Here is a 23,666-nt window from a genome sequence, read left to right as displayed (position 1 = left end):
GGGGGGGACGCACCTGATATACTGTTTTGACTAAGGGCACTTCCAGACAGCGCCAAATTGCGGGTTTTAGAAGAGGGGCAAAAAATCCCTGGAACCTCATAGTAGATCCTCAAACAGACCTGCCAGTCCCGGCTTTCTTCCCCTGCCAACCTCACTGATCTCCCTTCTGTGTCTCGGGATAAAATGGAGGTCAGAAAGGGGACATCCACTGGAATATATATATATATATATATATATATATATATATATATATATATATAAAGTGCTGATCTGTATATGCGCACATGCAAATATAATAAATACAATCATATTTGACTGTGTGCATTCCGCTGGATTTTTCCCTTTCCCTAATTATTTATTAAAGCGCTGTTTACAGTGCTACAGTGTTTACAGTGTTAAATAAAGAGTTTCATAGAGTTGTACTGGCTCTCCACTTGTGCTTCCTTTCAATCAGCAGTGAGCCTGTTTGACAGCCCAATCAGCTAATCGGCTGTTTTGGGCTTTTTAAAAGGGATGGAAATTAGCTGGAGCAGTTCCCATGGGGGGGGGGGGGAGGGAAGGAAAACATTATGTTTTTTTTTGCATGAAATGGGATAAAAGGTGATCTTTTTATCCCACGGTTTCCCTCAGTTAGTCTGAATTAGTACGCATTTAGCCACCCTCCTTTTTGAAATGGAAACTCCCTTGTTTAAAGCTGGATGGGCCCTAAGATTGTGTCTAATCTTCCTAGAAAAAAAATCTGATGTAAAGGGCTCCAGAGTGGCTGTAATGCAGCTCTGGGAACATTTTGGGCATTCACATGTCTGACTTTACCAAGAGCACATTGGGACCACCGCTACTGCATCACCACCAATAACCAGTTCTCTCAAAGAGACTTGTTGATGAGGACACATTTCTGGTTATGTAATTCAGTGCCTAACATGACATAGTCAGAAATGCAACATCTCCAGCAAGGTCCTGGGAGAGAGTTACTTGCTGGTGGCAGTGCAGTGATGAGTCCATTGGCAATGAGGACATAGATAGGGCTAAGTCCAGCCCAATCCGTCTGTCCACACCTCTGTCATGACAGGATCACTTTAGAACTTACAGGAAGCTCTGGAACACAGGATTTACTCCAGAGCTTTCTGTGAACCATTAAAAATTACCATTCTTGACACAGTTTACTGGTTTTGAATGAGCTTTCTGCTCAATCATGAACTGAAATGTTTAGTTAAATGAAAAAAGAGATGGGAATGAGAAAAAAGAGCATGTAAGCCTAAACACCCTTAAAATGGTAAAGCTTTCCAACAGAAAATTGAGGTATTCCAGCTTTAATTCCATATAAGATGCTGACCACTTAGACAATTACTAGAGACAGAGAGCCCAATCCGTGTACTTTCCTAATTACCAAGTAGTTTCTTATTTCCTATGGATCACTGATCTTTGTTATAATTATGACCATATCTTCCTACTGAAACTTTGCATGAAGTTATAAGACAGAGAGGAAAACGTCATGGGCAGTGTCTACATCTTTTAATTTATATGCAAATCAACCAGAAATGATCCTTTATCAATTATAAATGGTAGATTAGTGAACCACTGAATAATACCAGGTGCTATGTGCAGGCCATATTTCAAAGGAAGGAACTGGCAAAACTACCTCTGCATATTCCTTGTCTAAGGAAACTCTACGAAAAATTAATGGGGTCACCATAAGCTGGCAGGTGACCTGATGGTACAATCACGCACATACACTTCTCTTATAATTTTCAACATATTGGTATGTGTCACGTGCAAGACTACCACAAAAATCTTCTATAAAACAGAAAATATGCCTCATATCATCAATAATAAAAGGAGCAGAAGAGACTTGTTGAAAAACCCTCTGCGTCTTTGCCTAAAGGCAGTCTGTCATCATTAATTCATTGATGACAGAGTGCCTTGGCTTTCTAGGCTTTCTTTGAATAGACTGTCATAAAAGTTACTTTGAATTTTTTTCAGAAGAAAAAGGAATTTTAGGGATATCACTTACTGGTGTCCACTTCTGTCACCAAGATTGGCTTTGAAAACTGGATTCGGAATCCCCAGGGGTAATCCCCAGTTCCTTTTGCAATCCTCACAGTTCTTTCACGAACTTAAAATTAAAAACAAATAAACCCATGTTAAATACTCAATTTCATATATAACTGAAACATTCAACTACTGTAGGCATTTATTTCCAACAAGCATATCTAACCAGAAGAAATTGTGAATGACAAAGAAAGGTATATTAGCCAGTCACATAACTTTGTATTTCTTGGTAATTAGTGCTAATGGAAATCTTTTTCACCTTTTTTGTTCTTAAAAGTGCATTATTGCCAATCTTAGGCAATAATTATGTACTAACATTCCTGGGAGTCAGCAATCATATTAAATTCAATGGGTTTTACTTCTGAGTGAGCATGGGCAGGCCTGCAATGCCAGGACTGTTTTTTAAAGGATCCCCCCCCCCCCCCAAAAGTGAAGCTTGTTCACTGTAATCCTCCTACACCAGGCATGGGCAAACGTTGGCCTTCCAGGTATTTTAGACTTAAACTCCAACAATTCCTAACAGCCAGTAAGCTGGATTGGATTTTTGGAAGTTGAAGTCCAAATACCTGGAGGGCTGAGACTTGCCCATGCCTGCTCTAGACTGTCTTTCAGTTCAAATAGTCATATTGGGCATTTTGGCTTAGATACTTATTTAATCATGTTTTGCATGGATTCACTGCAATTTAAAATCCTAATTGCTATCTCATTGATTCTCATTGATTGGTCCATTGATTCATTGGACCTACATTAGATGTGGGAAAATTGCAAGCCATTGGTCCCTCAAGCCCACTTCAAAGCACTCCATCCCTCATTTTAAAAATTGCTGTAATTCCTGGACAGATTTTGCCACTAGACCATATAGAAAGTATACAAAGACATGAAAATAATTTCACACCATCCAACAAGCATCCCAGGACTTCTGTTCACCATTTGGAAATGAAGTTGAGAAGAAAATTGAGATATCTAGGCTTGGTGTTGGAGATGGGAAGAATGGCATTTGAAGGAAGCATTGACCCCTGAACCCCACCCAGATTTCCACCCTGATCTACAGGATGGGCACATCTACATTGACCACATAGTTTGGTGTGTGCATGAATCAATTGCCACATGGGGCTGGTCTAGCTTAACTTGGGGCAAAGTCTCCTTAATGTGGCCTTGCCTTGAGTTATCTAAATCAGTAGAAAACCAGAATTGTACACTAGGATTTCAATTATCTCCTGAGTTTTGGGGCAGTCAAGACCAGTTCCTAACTGGAAGTGGCAGTTGTTTTGACTGCCATCTCATGTTTCTTGTGCTCGGGTGACCCAGGGACATGGGATGGCAGTACCCTGTTGTCCCCCTCCCCATGTTGTTGTTATCACCAGCCATGATACCCCCACCTATCTTTTCATGAGTGCTTTGGCTGATAATAGGTAGAGAACTTGCTCATTGAGTGGCATAGGAGATGGGAGAGTTATTTTCCCTCATCCCAGCTTCCTTGTAGATATGGTGCTTTGGCAGACAAAGTGCCCACAAGATGGTAGGTGGAAGTGGTGTGGCTGGTGACAGCTGCAACATCAGTGGTGGGTGCTCAGTGGTGCTGATCCATGGTGGATGCAGCTGGGCAGCCGGAACTCCCTGCCTCCTCCAAGGCAGTTCAGGGAGTCCCAATCAAGCCACCGTGGGGGACCAATCTGGAGCCCCAGATGCCAAATCAGTAAATCAGAGGAAAACAATGAACAGTGGATAACATATTGCCCCTGGATATATTTTAGTTTAAGTATTTCATAAATATTCTAAAGTTATCATTCCAGCTGAATTTAGTGGCCATGACACATTCTGCTACCTGTAATACTAAAAAACATTACTTTATGTATGGGTGAGTTAGGTCATTTGGAAAACAATTCTCAAAATTACTCAGTAAGCAGCATGACTAGTGGTCATCAAGTCTGGTTGATGCTAGACTGTAAATCAATCAAAAAATGATATTTCTGAAATGATATTTCTGGCTGACACACACACACACTTACCAGCTACTGGCCTAGGCCTTTTGCTTAGACACCTGGGGCTATTATCTGGACTGGCATCATCCCCTCTGAATACCCAAGAAGTTGAATGGAAGATCTCGGTATAGAAACCTCTCTCTTCACTTTCACTACGTAGACTTAGATCCAGCGAACGACCATCTTCTGAGTTTACTGCAAAGAGACAAGAAAAAAATACAACATAAATTTGTGTACATCAGTGGCAAAATCCCCCAGCAGCTGACATTGCTGTGTGATATGGAGAAGATATATTTGACCATATGAGGCCCAAGACCCAGTGGCACATGTATAGAAAAAAACAATGTAAGGAAGATTTATTTATTTGTTTCACATATTTGTATCCCACCCTTCTCACCCTGGAAGGGGACTCAGGGTGGCCTTACAGCAGGCAGCAATTCAATGCCCATATATGTAAATATAAAAATAACAAATAACTGGAATCAGACTAAGGATGAAAATTTTAAAAAATATTTTTCAAAAAATGAGGAAAACTGAGCTTATGTTTACCATTTTGAAGTGGTATAGACATAATGTTGAGTCAAAATGTTACTTATTTTGACTGTGCACATTAAGTCCACTAATGTTGCAGCAAAACAAAGCAGATCTTAACATTAACATGAGAAAACATGTACTTCCCTTCCTCTGGAATAGTTCTAAAAGTGACACTTTGCACTACAAATCTCAGGTGTCACTTTTACAAACTCTGCTTATAAATATAGGAAGATATTTTGAAGCTGAACGGTAAGAATTCACTCATCATTTGTCATCATTTGTCATTAGATCTATGGCTGGGAAGTGATTTGAACCAAATTAGCTCAGTTCAAATCTGGGTGTCATACAACAATAACATCATATTTTCTATTTGTATGTACATAAGAACATTCATTGTGAGTTCTGAGTTTTTGGGGAATGTGATGTTCTTGATCTCAACCTTGAGTGAGCTTTACTTCTTCTCACTGTCACCACAGGGCATTTTTTTAACTTCTGTCTCAGTGGGCTAGAACCACACAACTAGCCAGAGTGCAATATACTTGGAAGATTATGATCTATCTCTTTGCTTTCGTGTGTTCAAAGTTAAGAGTACAGGAAGAGAGTTGCAGGGCCAGGAGGGACCCTGGCAGGCATTCATTAGTTTCAACCCTATGAGCATGACCAATTGGGAATACAAAACAAGTACTTTTAGGAAACAATGACACTTTACCATATACCTCAAGCTGGTGTAACTTGTGACTTGCCAACGCTAATATAAAATTTACTTGCCAGGTGCTTAGCAATTCTCACTCTCTTTTGGCCTCAAAGAAACAGCAAAACCAGAAACATGGCAGATATGATGCATTCAACTTGACAGATCCCTTCTAGAGATTTCATGGACACTGGATCAGAAGAAATTTGTTGCCACACAATCTTATATTTTATCATTTGCTGGATTCTAAATCTGGGACGAATTGATGAACTGTATACCAGCATACAAACAAAAATGTTCACACTTTCAAGTTTACTCGATCACAGTGAAGCTCCACTGATTTTGTTAACAATACGTTTGTTCGGTCTTTGACCTTCTCAAACAAGCACTTAGGTCCACTTATATTGCTTAGGAAAGCAGATGAGGTTTCTGGAGATTTAGTATTATGAGACAACATTTGGAGATGCTTGCTAATGACAGGAATAGAAACTGGCAAGCAGAGGAGGCGCGTAGGAAGGGGAAAAAGTGAATCTAAAATAAGCATCAACTGATGCTTGTAAGGTTTAAGCCTTCATATTAATCTTGATTCTTCAGCAAAGGTGAAAAAAATCAAAATATCAAAATTGCAAATTATTGTATTAATATTCCTTCCACATTTACTAACATCTCATTGTAGCCTGTTAAATAGAATCAGAAACACTTTTTGGGGGTCATAACATAATATTAAAAATGTATTCCTATTCTGAACATAGAACTGTCCTCATTTTTGTCTAACGTTCCTACAGTGTCTGATGACCTCTCCTTATTTAGAAGAGTATGTTAGAGTGTGTAGCAGAAGGTAAACATTTCTCTGTGGCTCACTTTTAAAATGCCATTTTTTCTTTTTCTTTGTTAACTCCCTCGTAACGAGTAACATAACCTTAGCTTACTTGGATCATGGAACGGAACATGACAAATATAGACTTTCACACAGAAGCCCACACAAACTTACCTTTCTGTCTTCCTTTTGACCACTGAAGGTCCATGTGTAAGAGAGCTATCTTTGTCAAGATCCACAGCCTTTAAAGCCTAGTGATTACTGTTTATGGTTTCTCTGTGTAAAGACAGAGAGGGAGTTTCCCAGGAGCAGATTTGATCATATGGATGAGTGATTCACAGATAATTCAGTCACTCAGACAGCGCTCATCAACATAACATAGTGTTACATAACGTACCAAAACATTCATGATATAGCACTTTCAAATAGCAACAGGTTGTCATGAACGTCATGGCTTCATGTAGTAGGCAGTACATATTTTAATAATATTTTACTTCATGTAGTAGGCAGTACATATTTTACTTGAAAAAGATCATGATGCTGGGGAAAATGGAAGGAAAAAGGAAGAGAGGCCGACCAAGGGCGAGATGGATGGACGGTATCCTTGAAGTGACTGGCTTGACCTTGAAGGAACTGGGGGCGCCGACAGCTGACAGGGAGCTCTGGCATAGACTGGTCCATGAGGTCACGAAGAGTCGGAAACGACTATGCGACTGAGCAGCAGCAGCATTATGAGATATATCAAGACCTTAGCTTTTTACTCCCAATCCAGTGAGACTTGCTATTAAGTTTGACATAGTCTCTACTACTCTTTTCCACCTAAATCCAAGGAAGCCCCCCGGATACTGGACCAGTGTCTGGCCGCTGTGTTGGCCTGGATGAGGGTGAACAAACTGAGACTTAATCCTGACAAGACAGAGGTCCTCCAGGTCAGTCGTGCGGCCGATCGGGGTATTGGGTGGCAACCTGTGCTTGACAGGGTCGCACTCCCCCTGAAGGTGCAGGTCCGCAGCTTGGGGGTCCTCCTGGATTCGGGGCTGACGCTTGAGGCTCAGGTGTCGGCCGTGGCCGGGAGGGCCTTTGCACAACTAAAACTTGTGCGCCAGCTGCGACCATACCTCGAGAAGTGTGATCTGGCCATGGTGATCCATGCCTTAGTTACCTCTAGACTGGACTATTGCAATGCGCTCTACGTGGGGCTGCCTTTGAAGACGGCCCGGAAATTACAACTAGTACAGCGATCGGCAGCCAGGCTTCTAACTGGAGCGAATTACAGGGCGCGTTCAACGCCTCTGTTTAAGGAGCTTCACTGGCTGCCGTTTACTTTCCGGGCCCAATTCAAGGTGCAGGTTATCACCTACAAAGCCCTAAACGGTTTGGGACCCACCTACCTTAGAGACCGCATCTCCCCCTACGAACCCGCATGTTCTCTTCGCTCGTCGGGGGAGGCCCTCCTCTCGCTCCCACCACCCTCGCAGTCGCGGTTGGTGGGGACGAGAGAGTGGGCCTTCTCTGTCGTGGCCCCCCGGCTTTGGAACTCGCTCCCTAGAGAGATCAGGCAGGCCCCCACCCTCCTCTCCTTCCGTAGGAGCTTAAAAACCTGGCTCTTTCAAAAGGCCTTTGATACTTAATCTGGTGTTGGACTGATCGATCTGCCCATTTTATAATAGCCCCATTCTTGAGGGGTTGCCAATGCTATATTGCACTTTGTCCATTTTAACTGTGAAATTACCTTCCCCATTTCGGCCCATTCCGGCTCATGTTGTACGTTGCCTGGGTTCTATGAATTAGTCTCCAGTGTTAATATTGTATGTTTTATGTTGATTTTAACGATTTTTTTTACTGTAATTGATGTTTTTATTGGATAACTGTTTTATTGCTGTGTTTTGATATTTGATTGTTTTATCGGGCAAGGTCCCATGTAAGCCGCCCCGAGTCCCTTCGGGGAGATGGGGTGGGGTATAAAAATAAAGTTGTTATTATTATTATTATTATTATTATTATTATTATTATTATTATTATTTCCTGCCACCTGTTACCTGTTATGACAGCACAGTAATTCATTCACATTTGAGAGTTTGACACTGTGGATTTGATTATTTTCCAGATTGGATTAACATGTTCTTTCTAGGAATCTCCAGGTCTTCCAGCATGATTCTATGGTCAGTATCTAGCAGAGGTTGACCATGGAGTCATGCTGGAAGACCTAGAGATACATAGAGAGGTGTTCCCTCAGGTTAAAAAAATAGCATTTCCTTCATTCACATGTCCCCCACTTTTGAGGGGATCCTGCATTTCTGTGATCATGGGATCCACTGTATATCTGTGGAAGATTTCTATTGTACAGGGTATCTTAGAAAGTGACAACATAGAGAGATCTTCTAAGATCAAATGTATTTTCTCATATGTTTTATTCTTATTAGTGGTTATGTTGGCAATAATTAATTATGTATTTTAGGCATATCATTTATTTTCTCTTGCTTGCATTGGTTATGCATGTTCATCTAACTACATTTACAGGCCAAGAGACAAAGATGCTGATGTGTGTGAGCTGAAGCATTTGCTATGACCGAGACTTTCGAATTCCCTCTTAGGGAACACATCAGCACTCAGTGTAAATTCATTTAGGCATCTTAAGTTGAAAGCAATCCCTTGAGACAACAGACCAGTGTATTTGGCATACTTTTAGACAAGTGAAAGAAGAGCAGACGTAATAATGAGATAGAGCAATAACTTTACCCTAGGGGTGGTGAACGATAATCAATTCAGTAGAAGGAAGTCACAGGGGAAATTGTGAAGAATAGTGTACACACACACACACATCTCCAGAGAGAGGGAGGGGGACACAGAGGTACAGAAGACACCTCTAACATATCCTCCTCACATCTTTAATTTTAGGTAAGAAAGTGTGTGTTTGTAAGGTTAGTTAAGTTATTATAGAAGCTTCACAGCTAAACAAGAATTTCCCAGAGTTCTCTGTATCTATGATTTTAAAGTATCTTATTGCCACCCTCATTGGTGTCTTATTCTTTGAAAGCCCTTATTCAGCAGTGAACCTCTATTAAAAATTAACTGATCCCACACACACAAACTTCCTTATTCAAAATTATAGATATGAGGAGCATATGTTAGATGAGAACATGGCCCATTTTAACTGTAATATTCCTACTGTTTCAGCAGCCTATCTCAATGCCTACATTTTTCCTGATTCTTTTGTGTGTTTTTTTGAACCATGAATCCCTATTATATCTAGAAAGTTGAGACCAAAATACACTGCACTGATGATACCAATTCTCAACCTCCTTCTGGAAGAAACTTGCTCAGAATTCTTTGGGGAACGTCTCCTCATTATCACTGCAAATATACGCAATACTTACTTGATCCTTCTGTGAGAGTGCTGGTTATGGAACTTGCTCCAGCTGAACTCCCCCTTTTGCTGTTTTTGAATTGTTTCCTTCGTAAGGCCCAGCGATCGATGGGTTCTTCCTGAATGCATTCACTAATGCTTTCATCTCTTGATACTTGCTCACTGGACAAGGTTATGTTTGTGTTTTCTAATGCTGTTCCTACATTTTGTAGGAGAAAAAAATATAGATAATTTATAGGATTGATCACATTACAAAGCATGCTGTCATTCATGATCTTCCACACAGGATTTGGAACAGTTACTTCTGGGAACTACAACTCTTTCAATCTCCCAGCCACCATGATGTAACTTTTTTATCTATGATTTTATGCACTTTAGGATGAAAGACTCAATGAGAAAATATAAGAAGTACAGTATTGGGAAAATGTTTTATCAATTAATTTAGTAATAATTTAGTCTGCAAGGAGCCCTACATTGGTTAGGAGCAAGTCCGCTGAACTTGGTGGATAGCCCTAAGAACATTGATGGCAAAATAAGTCATTGTGTAAATACATGATGTTTAATACTGACAGAGACACCTACATGTAGATTGCCTAATTTGTCTGCTAAGGAGCAATTGTGTTCAATAATGAATATTGATTTAATATTGTTATATATTCAGCTACCTTATTCAAAAAGCAAATTTTAGGCGAGAATACAAGTTGAGACACTGTTCTTTTTTTTACTGAAAAAGAAAGAATCCAAACATATGATACATAGTTTTCCCAAGGACAAATAGCATCATAGTTCTCATAAAATATTGAAAACTCAATTACAAATAGAGTTTTATCCTTAATATGATAAAAAACACCTACTCTCTGTGTCTTCCTTAAGTCTTAAACTAATTTCTGGTTCCAAATAGAACAGACCTACTGAATTGACTGAATCATACAGTAGTATAAATGCAACTGATTCAATTGGCTGAATCAATGAAGTCAGTGTCAATGCAGTCAGTGTCAAAGACTCTGGTTGGGACTGACAAATAGATTTGGCCATGGAGTACTCAGCACTTTCATATTTAAAAAATAATAATAAGTTAAATGTAATCATGCTCAGATCAGACCCATTGAAGACAGTGGGACAAGTTATTCATGATTTATATCAGTTTCATCAAGTAGGATATAATGATAAATATTTGTTGACCAAAGCGGCTCCTTCAGTGGAACTAGGAGAGTACTCCTATCTTTCCATCCCAGGTAGAGCTGAAGAATTTCCAAGTTCTCAAGAAAAGAATATGAAAGTGTGTAGAAGCTATGTAAGAAAAACAAATTGTTCCTTCCTAGTTCTATTAATGAAACTACCGCCATTAGGGAATGCACACGATTGTATCCTACTACAGCATTTTAAAGAATTTGTTACTGGGTGTCCATTTTCTGGTTTGAAATGATCCATGAATTGAAACACACAATCCAGTGACACAATTTTGTTAGTCAAAAGTTACATCAAAAACACTGTTTCCAATAAATGTACACAAATTTTCTTGTAACATTAATCAATGGAACTTCTAATCTGAATTGATGATCTTAGTACATTGTACTGTGTGTATAAAAAGTTGGGAGTTTTCATTTTGAAACACAATTCTTGTTTAAATAGCTTCTATCTTAGACATTGAATTTAATCATCTTGTCTGCCTTCCACTAAAATTGGATACAACCCATCATTGATTCAGTCACTTGTTTTGAAATGATACTATATACTTCTTTAAAAAGTAATTGTGTGAAGGAAGACTATTTACTACAATATTAGTTTCCACCTTAAGATGCAACATTGTTGTGTGTCTTCCAAGTTATTTCCAATGTATGGTTACCTTAAGATAAGCCTATGACAGGTACATTTTGGCAAGGTTTGTTCAAAAAAGGTTTGCCTTTGGGTCTTCTTCTGAGGATGAACGCGTGACTTGCTCCATGGGTGAGTGGGAGATTCAAACTTTGGTCTCCAAAGTCATTGTTGAATACTCAACCCATCACACCACCAGATTAACCTAAATCCAACATTGCTATAGTGCAGCAGAACCAGTATGGAAGAACTTTCTTCCACTCTATTCCCCATTCTCTGCTGTATTCCTCAATGCTATTCTAAGGATTAGTTCCAGGAAGCTTCCCCAGCCATCTTAATTTGGCTTTTTTGGGGGAGTGGAGGGAGGTGGATACTATAGTTAAGAAAGAAATGCCCCCCGGCTGATTCCATTGACAGAAATGGTTCTGTCAGTAGATGTGCTCCATTGGATTTAGGCCACTGTACAAAACATGTTTTATTAAAGGAAAAACATACATGCATGTTTGAAAGCATTCTGAGGAAGGAGAACAAGGAGAGAAGAAAGATAAATTGTTGGAGCAAAGTGGTAAAATACCTATCTTGCTATGTCAAGAGAAAATTGAACTATCTTTGAATAATTTAAGAATTATTCATTTTGCTGCCTCTTTAGCAAAAGCTTTCAGATGCAATTTTCAGGGGAAAATATCATCCTCAGAGAAAATATTTGATTGTCTCCTGGTTTATATTTATTACTATTAAAGTTATTAAATTGACTTTACTGCATCTTTTGAAATAGTACAGTTTGTAAACAAATGTCATCCATTTCAAATTATAGCTATGCTTGTTATGGTTTAAAGTGTTCCTTTAAATCAAGACAACATTTATTTAAGTATATTAGGAACTACACCATGCTAAACCCTCTTCAAAATGATTTTTTGAATTATAAAATCTCTACCCTTTTGACACTGATTACACAATGGTTTTCATGTCCATTCTACTTCCATCTCAGTTGGAAGTAAACTAGAAATTCATTGGAAGGACATTAAGCTGTCTTTCACCAGATGTAAATAAATAGTTTTCTTGCTGTATAAGGTATATAATAGCATGAAGAAGTCAAATGCTATTTATTTATATTATATGAAATATCTCTCATGGGATCCCTGATGTATCAAGAATTTTTATTGGTTGACAACAGCAATTATTTCAATCATTAGAAAGACCCATAAAGTTCATTCTTCAGCAGCTTCTTCTCTACTTCACCAGGTCTTTCTCCACATCAATATTTAACCATAATGATTTCTCTACATCTTCATGACATGAAATGGATCTATTTTTGTCCATCAAATTGTTTTATGCTTCCACAATTTAGATAGGTTTGTGATAACATTTATATAAAAGCATTATAAAATATGATATGCTAGCAATTGTGTTATAACTTTCATTTTTTCCCAACACATTAAATTTTTTTCCTCAATTGTGAAATGTTTGGCTTTGTTGCTTTGGTTTGCCAATATTCAGAGATGCTACAAAAACTTTTAATGGACTCTGACCATTTCTTGAAGCTCCACATTTCAGGGAAATATTAATGAACATTGCTATCTTTGAGTGAAGTTGTCTACTATTATTGACCTGCTAATGGTGGAAGCCACATAAATACAAAGAATTGTGGAACTCTCAAAAATATAGTACATAAATGGCTGGATAGGAGAAAAACCAAAGGGGCTTATTAACAATTCACTCTCCCCAACCTGAAGTTATCACCATCAAAAGAGCCTCAATTCTCACTGGACTATTATTGCCTCCCTTGCCCTATTGCTTAAAGTATACTCAAATAACTTCCCCAGCCCTTTTCTTTTGTGCATAGGTAAAAAAAATGGCAACAAAAGCAACAGCACTCAGTTCTTGAATACTGGAATGATTTTATTAATCTAGAAGCAGTATTCATTTACTTATTTAGTAATTTGGAATTTCTATTCCATTTTCAAGATCAGTGAAATCAATATCTAATTGAAGCATCATGTGTTTATATTTCATCAAGGGGCCAACTTTCAGAAGGGCAGCCTCATTTTGATCATACATGATATTCTACGCTTGCTATTTGAGTTTATTTACTGTTTATTCTATTCAAAATTCATTTCCTGTTCAAAATGTATACTGTTTTTTATTTTTAAAAGTTATTCAAATTGACATATAAAAGAATCATTAACTTAGAAGAAGATGCCCAAAGACCTTTGAATTGAAGCTTCCTATTAATTAGAGTTACAATATAGTGCAGGATTTGAAAATGAGCAAAGTTTATTAGAAAGAACCAGAATAGCATAAAAGTTTAAACACTAGTCTACAATTCTTGAGACCAAGGTTCAAATCCCCATTCAGCCATGCCAACCCACTGGGCAAACTTGTGCAAACCACACTCTCTCAGCCTCAGGGGAAGACGATGGCAAGCCCCCTCTGAACAAATCTTGCTAAGAAAACCCCATGATGGGTTTGATTAGGGTCGCTATAAGTCAGAAACAACTTGAGGCCCAAAACAACAACAGCAAAAGCTTGCTAGCTCTCAAAATTGCTTTAATGCAAGCATAGTTTTTGTGGAATATAAAATTACTCACCTGCATGTTGGACCTGGATTTTGGGCGATAATGTGACTGGATTCTGGTGTACATCCACCTTTATTTCTCTTTGCATTTCAAGATTTTCACAGCTGAGCTTGAGCAACTCTGGCATTTCATCTTCTACTAAATGTGCTTTACAATGATTGGATAGCGATACATCTTGGCTGCTGGACTCCATTTCTGGTGCTTCTGTGAGGAACGTACCAACCAAATGTTGCTCATCTTCTACATTGTTAGAAACTGAAGTGGCCTGAGCAGAAATATCTTCATATATAGAATGTGTGTGGATGATTTCAGACATTTCCTGCACTGTAGTAAAGCTCTGGAAGTCATTATCGAGTTCTGGTTCCTCAACATCCAATAGAGGTGACATAAAAGTTTCCCTTATGCTGCAGGGCCGTATGGACTCTTTTTTCATTGTTACGTCTAAAGAATCTGCAATAGTCTTATTGTCAGCTCGAATAATGAGTTTCCGTTCTAGTTCTCCAGTTATTACAGTCATAACTGATCCTCGACGTTTCTTTGCTATCCCTTCAGATTCTTTAGGGTTTTGCTGAGTTTTTCCATCAGGTTGTAGAAATGTGTGTTCACTTTGAATGCCATCTGTAGGAACTTTAGTAAAAATGTTACTCTGATCTGTACTTGAACTTGATGGGTGCCTAGAAATCAAGCCACATTGATATACTGGAGCTTTGTTTTCTAATTCACCATAGGTTTGAACTTCATGGTGATTGCCCCTTTGAACCTCACTACCAAACCCACCTTTGGCAAGCCCAGTATATTCCTCAAACATATCTAATCGTATGAGAGGTTCACTTGATCTACGTTTCTCCTTTTGTTCTCTACTGAAATTAGCAAGGGATTGAAAATCTTCCACAGCCATTTGGTCAACTTCTCTACAGTCCTCCATAAATTCAAAACAATGATCCATGAAAAAAGCACTGCTTAGTTTTCCTTCCAGCTCAGCATGGTATACAGTCATGTCATAGTCATAAGAGGTGAAGGCATAGGAGCATGAAGATTTAAGATCTCTGAGATTACTGAGCAATGATGTGAAACTGGATGAGAGCTCTGCACTGCTGATAGTTGCATGGTGGCTCTTAGTGCAAGTACTTGATGTTTTGCCTGGCTTAGGTAGGACTTTTAAGGATAAAGATGGCATTGAATAAAACCCTGAATCTCTTCGAGGAGAGAATGATGACAATATATCAACAGAAGTGGCTGGGAAAGAGTATCTTCTTGAGGTGCTTGCTTCCATATGTGAGACCACCATAATATTCCTTGTATCAGTCAGGCTAGTGTTCCTTATTTGGTGCATATCACTCATTCGATTAGGTTTATTTCCAAAATGGGTTTCTCTGGAACTGTAATCTTCTTGAGGAGGTTCCCCAGTATAACTAAATTCTGAAAAACACATGTCCTTACAGAAATCTTTTGCGTTGGCACACCCCATCATTTCACCATCTTTCTTCTGACTCAAATCACTTCTGCCATCATTATTTAAGGCAACTGAGACTGTATCAGATACGTTCTTATCATCTGCCAGACTTAAGGAAACATCCTCAGTTGTGGTAGTCTCCTCAGAGTCAGCAAACTCATCTGGTGGAGGAATAAGTGTATACCACTCTGGGCATATGTAACTTGTGAATGATTCTTCTTTATCTTGAAAACTGAAGTCTGATTCAAAATCTGAATTGTATGATGCCTCTGTTGCCGAATAATCAGTATCCCGAGCAAATTCATTTATATAATTTGAGCTGCAAGCTTGACTACATTTCTTTTTTTCATCACCAGGTTCAATACTGACTGTTAATTTCTGCTTCCTATTGATATATTTTACCTTTATTTCCTTCCCACCAATAGATACTTTCACTGAAGGATTTTGGTCACTGCCAACTTGGATCGTGAATTTTGATGGTAAATCATGTTTTCCAGAAAAAGCAGTAGTAGGATTACAGGCCTTCTGCAACTTACAACATTGCTTCTTATGATACCTTCTTTTCTTATGGCTTTTCCATTTTTCAGCCATATATCCTGCTCCAGTATTAAACAATGAATTTTTGTTCACTTCTACTTTCACATTGAAGGAACCACATTTCACTTCTGCAGCAAATACATTCTCTGACTGATGACAGTGTACAGTTTCTGAAATGTGTTCCATGGTAGCTTTTCCATTTGATGTGGTTCTTGATTTATCAGTGTTGACTATTGCTAAGACATCCTGCTCACCAGGAAAACCCAAAGGACACTCTTTTTCTTGTTTTCCTTCTTTTGCACTGTCACATGTATTATCTTGTTCTTCATTTTCAAAGCGGTCTCTGTCATCTATTTTCACACACTTTAATTTACAAGAATTTCTGTTTTTATCAGGTTCTTCAATGTCCATGGCTTCATCCATAGTAGATTTTGATGGATCCTCGCCTGCTCTGTTTTCAACATCTCCATTTTGCTGGCATCTGCAGAAGTTTGGCAAATGTTCGTCTAAAAAGATGGGGGAAATCACACAATTGTGATTATCTTTAGGTTTTAATTGTTCAAAGACCTTATTAACAATTTTAATGCAGCAAAATCATGCCAATAATTTATCCTGACTCACCCATATTTTCTTTTTCCATCCTACCTGGCACTCCTGAGCATATATCCATAGCTGTGATTAATTCAACGACATGCAGTATACTCACTGATGAGACAAGAGAAACATGAAAGAAATACAAGATGGGAGGAAGTAGAATGGGTGCTAGGGCCAGGGGAGGTGACACTAGTTCAAGAATTTTCATAATCGCTCATTAGCTTAACCATCAAAATACTCAAAGAAAGCAGACCATACACCCAGGCTTTACTCTTGCTTGCTCCCCTCCTGATGTATTTTTCTTTCATGGTCACATGTACAAAATGAAAATGCACACCAAAATTAAAGATAAATATAGATTGTGTCTGTGAAAGAGAGAATGTTTGGAGGATGATCAGGAAACACATCTTGTGGAGGACCACAGTTTCTTAGATACCACTCAGTGGACCACCCTGGATCAATGCGCAGGGGATAGCCCTGACGGGGACAGTGCATCACCACAGTCACACTTATGTAATCATGCAAATGCTCCATCCCCAATCATAGACCAGGAGCAACAGGAACATCCTTGGGAGAGTAATGGGCTCTCGGATGTATCTCAATGGATTGTCATTGATGAATGCACTGGGGATGTTGAGGAGGAGGACAACACTTTACACCTACATGATTCACTTCAACAGGAACACTCTTCAGGGGACATACACACTGTCTTGCACAAAAGGGACCCTATCAATCGTCAAAGGAAACAGGTCTTGGTAGTAGGTGACTCCCTCCTTAGAGGAACGGAAGCCATCATTTCCAGACCGGATGGGATGGCTCGAGAAACATGCTGCCTCCCGGGGGCAAAAATACACCATATCACTCAGAGGCTCAGCAGGCTCCTAAAGCCCCATCACCCTCCCCACCTTATGTTGATTCATGTAGGTACCAATGACACCGCTAGGCATACTTTTCAAAAGATCACAAATGATTTTTGAGCTCTGGGAACAAAGCTAAAACTGTATAATGTACATGTGATCTTTTCATCCCTCCTCCCTGTTGTAGGACACAGCTCTACAAGGGCTGGAAAAATAGTACAGGTCAATAACTGGCTCAGAAAATGGTGTCAAGAGGAGCATTTTGGCTTCCTTGACCATGGTCTACTCTTCCAAGAGGATGGACTACTGGCAAGCGATGGGGTGCATCTCACACAAGTAGGAAAACATCTTTTTGCACACAGACTCACAAACCTCATCAGGCGCACTTTAAACTAGATCCACTGGGGGAGGGGAACAACAGCCTGGCGAACACTATATTACCCACGACCACAGGGAACCGCCGAAAGGCTAAACAGAGGGCTGCACAAACACAGCAAGGACCAAGTACAGAGAGCAGAATAATCCCAAATAAACAGTTCGAGGGGAGGTCACAGGGGCTTACATGTCTTTACACTAATGCTCAGAGCATGGGAAATAAGCAAGACGAACTCCAACTCCTAGCACAGCACCACACATACGATGTCATAGGCATCACTGAAACCTGGTGGGATGACTCCCATCACTGGAATTTAACCATTGAGGGCTATAACCTCTTTCACAGAAATAGAACAAAGGGGAGAGGAGGGGGAGTAGCTTTATATGTCAAAAACAGTTACGTTGCAGAAGAAATGCAAGACTGTAATCCGGGAAACCAGCTTGAAAGCATCTGGATAAGAATCAAGGGAACCGGGACTCAAAAAGATCTTGTCGTGGGTGTCTACTACAGACCTCCGAGTCAGGATGAAGGACTTGATGAAGCCTTCTGTCAACAGCTGACCAAACAGGCACAAAGAAGAGATATAGTAGTCATGGGCGATTTCAATTATCCCGATATCTGCTGGAAAACAAACTCAGCCAAGAGTACAAAGTCCAACAAATTCCTCACTTGCCTTGCAGATAATTTTATGGTCCAGAAGGTAGAAGAGGCAACAAGGGGATCAGCAACTCTTGATCTAATCTTAACAAATGTGGAAGACCTGATCAATACAGTTGAAGTGGTTGGATCCTTAGGGGCAAGTGACCATGTGCTCCTGCAGTTTGCAATATAAAGGAATGCTGAAACTAAGACAAGTCAAACACGCATTCTGGACTTTAAGAGAGCTGACTTCCAAAAAATGAAGGAATTACTGAGCGGCATTCCATGGACGCCGATATTAAAAAACAAGGGAGTTAAGGATGGATGGGAGTTTTTCAAAAGTGAAATACTCAAGGCGCAAATGCAAACAGTGCCAACAAAGAAGAAAAATAAGACAAGTGCAAAGAAGCCAGAATGGATGTCCAAAGAACTTCTAACTGAGCTAAAGCTCAAAAGTGACATGCACAAGAAGTGGAAAAGGGGAGAAATCACCAAAGAAGAATTCAAACGTATAGCCAACACCTGTAGGGAAAAGGTTCGCAAGGCTAAAGCGCAAAATGAGCTCAGGCTTGCCAGGGACATAAAAAACAACAAAAAAGGCTTTTTTGCTTACGTTGGTAGAAAAAGGAAGAAAAAGGAGGCGATAGGGCCATTGCAAGGAGAAGATGGGGTGATGGCGACAGGGGACAGGGAAAAGGCAGAACTACTTAATGCCTTCTTTGCCTCGGTCTTCTCAGAAAAAGAAAGCCATCTTCAACCTCAGCAACACGGAATGGACGAAGGATTGGGGGAAATCCAACCCCAAATAGGGAAACAAGTTGTCCAGGAACACTTGGCCTCTCTAAACGAATTCAAGTCCCCAGGGCCAGATCAGCTACACCCAAGAGTACTGAAGGAACTAGCGGAAGTTATTTCAGAACCACTGGCAATTATCTTCGAGAGTTCTTGGAGAACGGGAGAAGTCCCAGCAGATTGGAGGAGGGCGAATGTGGTCCCTATCTTCAAGAAGGGAAAAAAGAACGACCCAAACAATTACCGTCCGGTCAGCCTCACATCAATACCAGGCAAAATTCTGGAAAAGATCATTGAGGAAGTGGTCTGCGAACACTTAGAAACAAATGCGGTCATTGCTAATAGTCAACACGGATTTACCAAAAACAAGTCATGCCAGACTAATCTGATCTCTTTTTTCGATAGAGTTACGAGTTGGGTCGATACAGGGAATGCTGTGGATGTAGCGTACCTGGATTTCAGTAAGGCCTTCGACAAAGTCCCCCACGACCTTCTGGCAAACAAACTAGTAAAATTTGGGCTAGACAAAAGTACGGTTAGGTGGATCTGTAATTGGCTAAGCGAACGAACCCAAAGGGTGCTCACCAATGCGTCGTCTTCATCATGGAAAGAAGTGACAAGTGGAGTGCCGCAGGGCTCCGTCCTGGGCCCGGTTCTGTTCAACATCTTTATTAACGACTTAGACGAAGGGTTAGAAGGCACGATCATCAAGTTTGCAGACGACACAAAACTGGGAGGGATAGCTAACACTCCAGAAGACAGGAGCAGAATTCAAAACGATCTTGACAGACTAGAGAGATGGGCCAAAACTAACAAAATGAAGTTCAACAGGGACAAATGCAAGATACTTCACTTCGGCAGAAAAAATGGAAATCAAAGATACAGAATGGGGGACGCCTGGCTTGACAGCAGTGTGTGCGAAAAAGACCTTGGAGTCCTCGTGGACAACAAGTTAAACATGAGCCAACAATGTGATGCGGCTGCTAAAAAAGCCAATGGGATTCTGGCCTGCATCAATAGGGGAATAGCGTCTAGATCCAGGGAAGTTATGCTCCCCCTCTATTCTGCCTTGGTCAGACCACACCTGGAATACTGTGTCCAATTTTGGGCACCACAGTTGAAGGGAGATGTTGAGAAGCTGGAAAGCGTCCAGAGGAGGGCGACTAAAATGATTAAGGGTCTGGAGAACAAGCCCTATGAGGAGCAGCTTAAAGAGCTGGGCATGTTTAGCCTGCAGAAGAGAAGGCTGAGAGGAGACATGATAGCCATGTACAAATATGTGAAGGGAAGTCATAGGGAAGAGGGAGCAAGCTTGTTTTCTGCTGCCCTGCAGACTAGGACACGGAACAATGGCTTCAAACTACAGGAAAGGAGATTCCACCTGAACATCAGGAAGAACTTCCTCACTGTGAGAGCTGTTCGACAGTGGAACTCTCTCCCCGGGGCCGTGGTGGAGGCTCCTTCCTTGGAGGCTTTTAAGCAGAGGCTGGATGGCCATCTGTCAGGGGTGCTTTGAATGCGATTTCCTGCTTCTTAGCAGGGGGTTGGACTAGATGGCCCATGTGGTCTCTTCCAACTCTACTATTCTATGATTCTATGATTCTATGACAAAAGAAGATTTCATTTTGACTCTGGAAAACAAACCTTGCAGATTTTGGGGTATCATCTAAAAAACCTTCAGAAAGGAAGTGGAAGGGCAGGGCTGAGAATCCTGTAGTGTTCCAAATATTTTTGGACTACCACTTCCATTAGCTCTTGGAATATAGTGAAGCATGCTGGAAGTGCAATCTAAAAACACCAGAGTACTGGATGATTCCCACTCCTGTTACAGACAACAGGAGGGAGTGAAGACAGTTTGTGTGTATATATCATGGGAAATTACTCCTCTTATGAAATCATTGATGTTCTACAGCCATACTACACATCTTGCATCAGATTCTGTAAACTGCAAAATATTTGGAAGGGTTTATTTTTTGGAAATGATGCATATATTTATAATGTATGATTCCCACCCTCTCCCAGGACCCCCTCCCCTTAATGTGGTACATGCTCATTAGGCTCAGCTGCTTCCACCATTCAAACAATGAACATAATTTGCTTTATTTGGTGGCAGCTGTGTTTCCTTTGGCCATGTACCCTGCCTGAATGATTATGTCAATAATAGATAAGATATCATTAAAACATTCAGACAATGTTTGACACCCAAAATAAATGGATTGTTGTAACTCTAACAATGTAAGCCAGTTGGAAACTCCTATGGCTTGTCTTTCTTGTCCCTTCACCTAATGATTGCTTTTTATTTTAGCATACAGCTGAACAATTAGTGTAATTGGTGTAGTAGGAGTGGAAGTTGCATGAAAAACATGCTGTTGTCTTTTGACACCCTGCACTGTACAAACAAGTCTTAATGTTCTTGGTCAGCTATTCTTGATTCTCAATTGACCACTGGTTTGGGGCACACTAGGAGTAATTCAGCTGTTTCATAATATTGGTAAGGATTACTTCTGTGCAGCTGGAATTCCTAGCACTGAAGTAATATCTGGATCTGAGACTTTTTCACTCTAACCAATTATAGCACTATGATTCCACTGTAACTATCATGGTCCTAACGTATGGGATTTGTAGTTTAGAGAGTGTTGTTTACCATTCTCAGCCAGAAAGTCCTGTTGCCTCACCAAACTGCAAATCCCAAGACCATCACAATTAAATGGAATCATGGAGCTGTAATGGTGTAGTATCAGATATGCATGGTACATGCCTACAACAAATGCACTTGTCACTCCCTATAGCATAGGTAGGCAAAGGGTGGGAATTTGAAGCATTGTTCTTACACACAAACTTTGGAGAACACAATCCCAGTGTTTTTCAAATTTCTTTCATGAAAAAGGACTCCATGGAGCATGGAGGAAATTTTGATCCAAATTTTGATCCAAGAGAGACCTCCTTTCATCCAGAAAGTAACTTTTTGTTGTTTTATTTGGCTAGTGAGACCCTCAAAAGCAGTGCCATGGGTACTACATTTTGCCCACAATGCCCTATTGGTAGGCAGCACATGTCCTTCTGTTTATTATGTAAGTAAAATGATATGAGTGAAAAAGTGAAAACAAGATATTGTTTCAGACAAGTGGGTGGAAGTGATTTTAAAAACATTGTCCACCATATTTTTATGGTCACAGAAACCCACAGTACTGGCAAAACACACAAAATACTCCAGCAAAATTTATTTATTAATTATTATTATTATTATTACTACTACTACTACTACTATTATTATTATTACTTATACCCCACTTCATCCCTGCAAAGGGGACTCAAAACAGCTTGACATAAAAGCATGAATATATAACTTAAAATACACAAAAATACAAACATGAAAATAGAATTAAACATAAGCAGCATTAAAAATATTTTTTGCCCAGTATTGATTTGCAACTTTTAATTAGGATTGGTTAAAGCATCCTTTGGAGATGCTCTATTTTCCACTTAACTGTGGTTGACTGAACTCATTGATGCCAGGGAAAAATGGATTCAGTCTTATTACAGTCACAAATTAAAGATAGAGGGTTTTTTCTCCATAAAATGAAGCACTTTTAAAATACAATTTCCCAAAAGAGTGATAAATAACACCCCTACAGGGCTGAAACATTATATCATAAAGCTGTTGCTTCCATTTATAAATGTTTAATAAAGAAATCTTAGATAAGCAATACGCAAGTAATTCAAGCAGGAAACAGCTTTATGACACTGCACCATATTGATTTCTATCATATATCTTTGGAAGAAAGCCACAATTCCTCAAACCACAGCTTTGGCACAAGCCACAGTTCCGTGACTGGACCTTGGACAGAAAGCATCTTTAAGAATTTCTGACTAGGTCATTCTAATCATTTTTCTCTCAAGTAACTTAGATGATCTACTGTTGCAAACTTACTTTCTTGGGTATCTGAACTTTTCCTTCCCTTACAACTTCTTCTCCTCTTTCTGCTCATGATGGAGGCTGGGTGTTTCTCTGCCTTTCTCCTGATCTGTAATGGGATGTGAAGATAATCATTAGATAGTATTCACTTTCAGATTCTCTCTCCTCTTTGATGTATCTTCTTTTTCAGGTCAATAACCACAGATGAGATCAGAAGTCCAGAAGAAACTGAAGCTGACAAGAGGTTGAAGGGTTTCACATATACGTAATCTGGCATACCACCAATGTCCTTGAGGTATTGGTGAGATATCATATTTTGTCTTGTTGGGTTGTTTTGGTCCACAAGTCACTTTCTAAGGGTGTGGACCACACACAATCCTAAGGTGCAGAAAGTGTTCAGAAAATCATTTCACTCTTTGTTCAATAGACAGCAAAGTACAGTTTACTTATTTTATTTATTTCAATTATTTATACCCCGCTCTTCTTACCCGAGGGGACTCAGGGTGGCTTACAAGTGGCAATTGATGCCGTTACACCGTTATACAATGAACTAAAACGTTAAAACAGTTAAAACAGTCATAAAAGACAATATACAAAGTTTAAAACAATGCAAAGTTGGGCACTGTATTCTTAATAGCTATCTTAGTGACATTGTTCTGGCCACGTCAAGG

The 23,666-nt window shown here is 39.7% G+C and overlaps 1 protein-coding gene across 2 annotated transcripts in view; it reads right to left on the bottom strand.

The window, feature by feature from the left end:
• pdzph1 (uncharacterized) overlaps nucleotides 1-23,167 on the bottom strand; it is a 60,454-nt gene extending 37,287 nt beyond the window's left edge. The window contains exons 1-5 of one of the 2 annotated variants that reach the window (XM_062972216.1): nucleotides 23,011-23,167; nucleotides 13,844-16,327; nucleotides 9,451-9,639; nucleotides 4,059-4,226; nucleotides 2,012-2,113 (exon numbers count right to left, since the gene is read on the bottom strand). In XM_062972216.1, coding sequence (XP_062828286.1) covers nucleotides 2,012-2,113; nucleotides 4,059-4,226; nucleotides 9,451-9,639; nucleotides 13,844-16,327; nucleotides 23,011-23,068 — 3,001 coding nt within the window. In that variant the 5' untranslated portion in view covers nucleotides 23,069-23,167. Of the gene's footprint in view, nucleotides 1-2,011; nucleotides 2,114-4,058; nucleotides 4,227-6,247; nucleotides 6,388-9,450; nucleotides 9,640-13,843; nucleotides 16,328-23,010 lie in introns of those variants that run through there. The other variant, XM_016994842.2, reaches the window with a different exon arrangement.
• Between the last annotated feature and the right edge of the window lie 499 nt (nucleotides 23,168-23,666).

The sequence above is a fragment of the Anolis carolinensis genome, chromosome 2, assembly GCF_035594765.1.
Source record: "Anolis carolinensis isolate JA03-04 chromosome 2, rAnoCar3.1.pri, whole genome shotgun sequence".
Lineage (NCBI taxonomy): Eukaryota > Metazoa > Chordata > Lepidosauria > Squamata > Dactyloidae > Anolis > Anolis carolinensis.
Note: the sequence above shows the minus strand (reverse complement) of the source record. Positions and strands in the feature narration are given on the sequence as shown.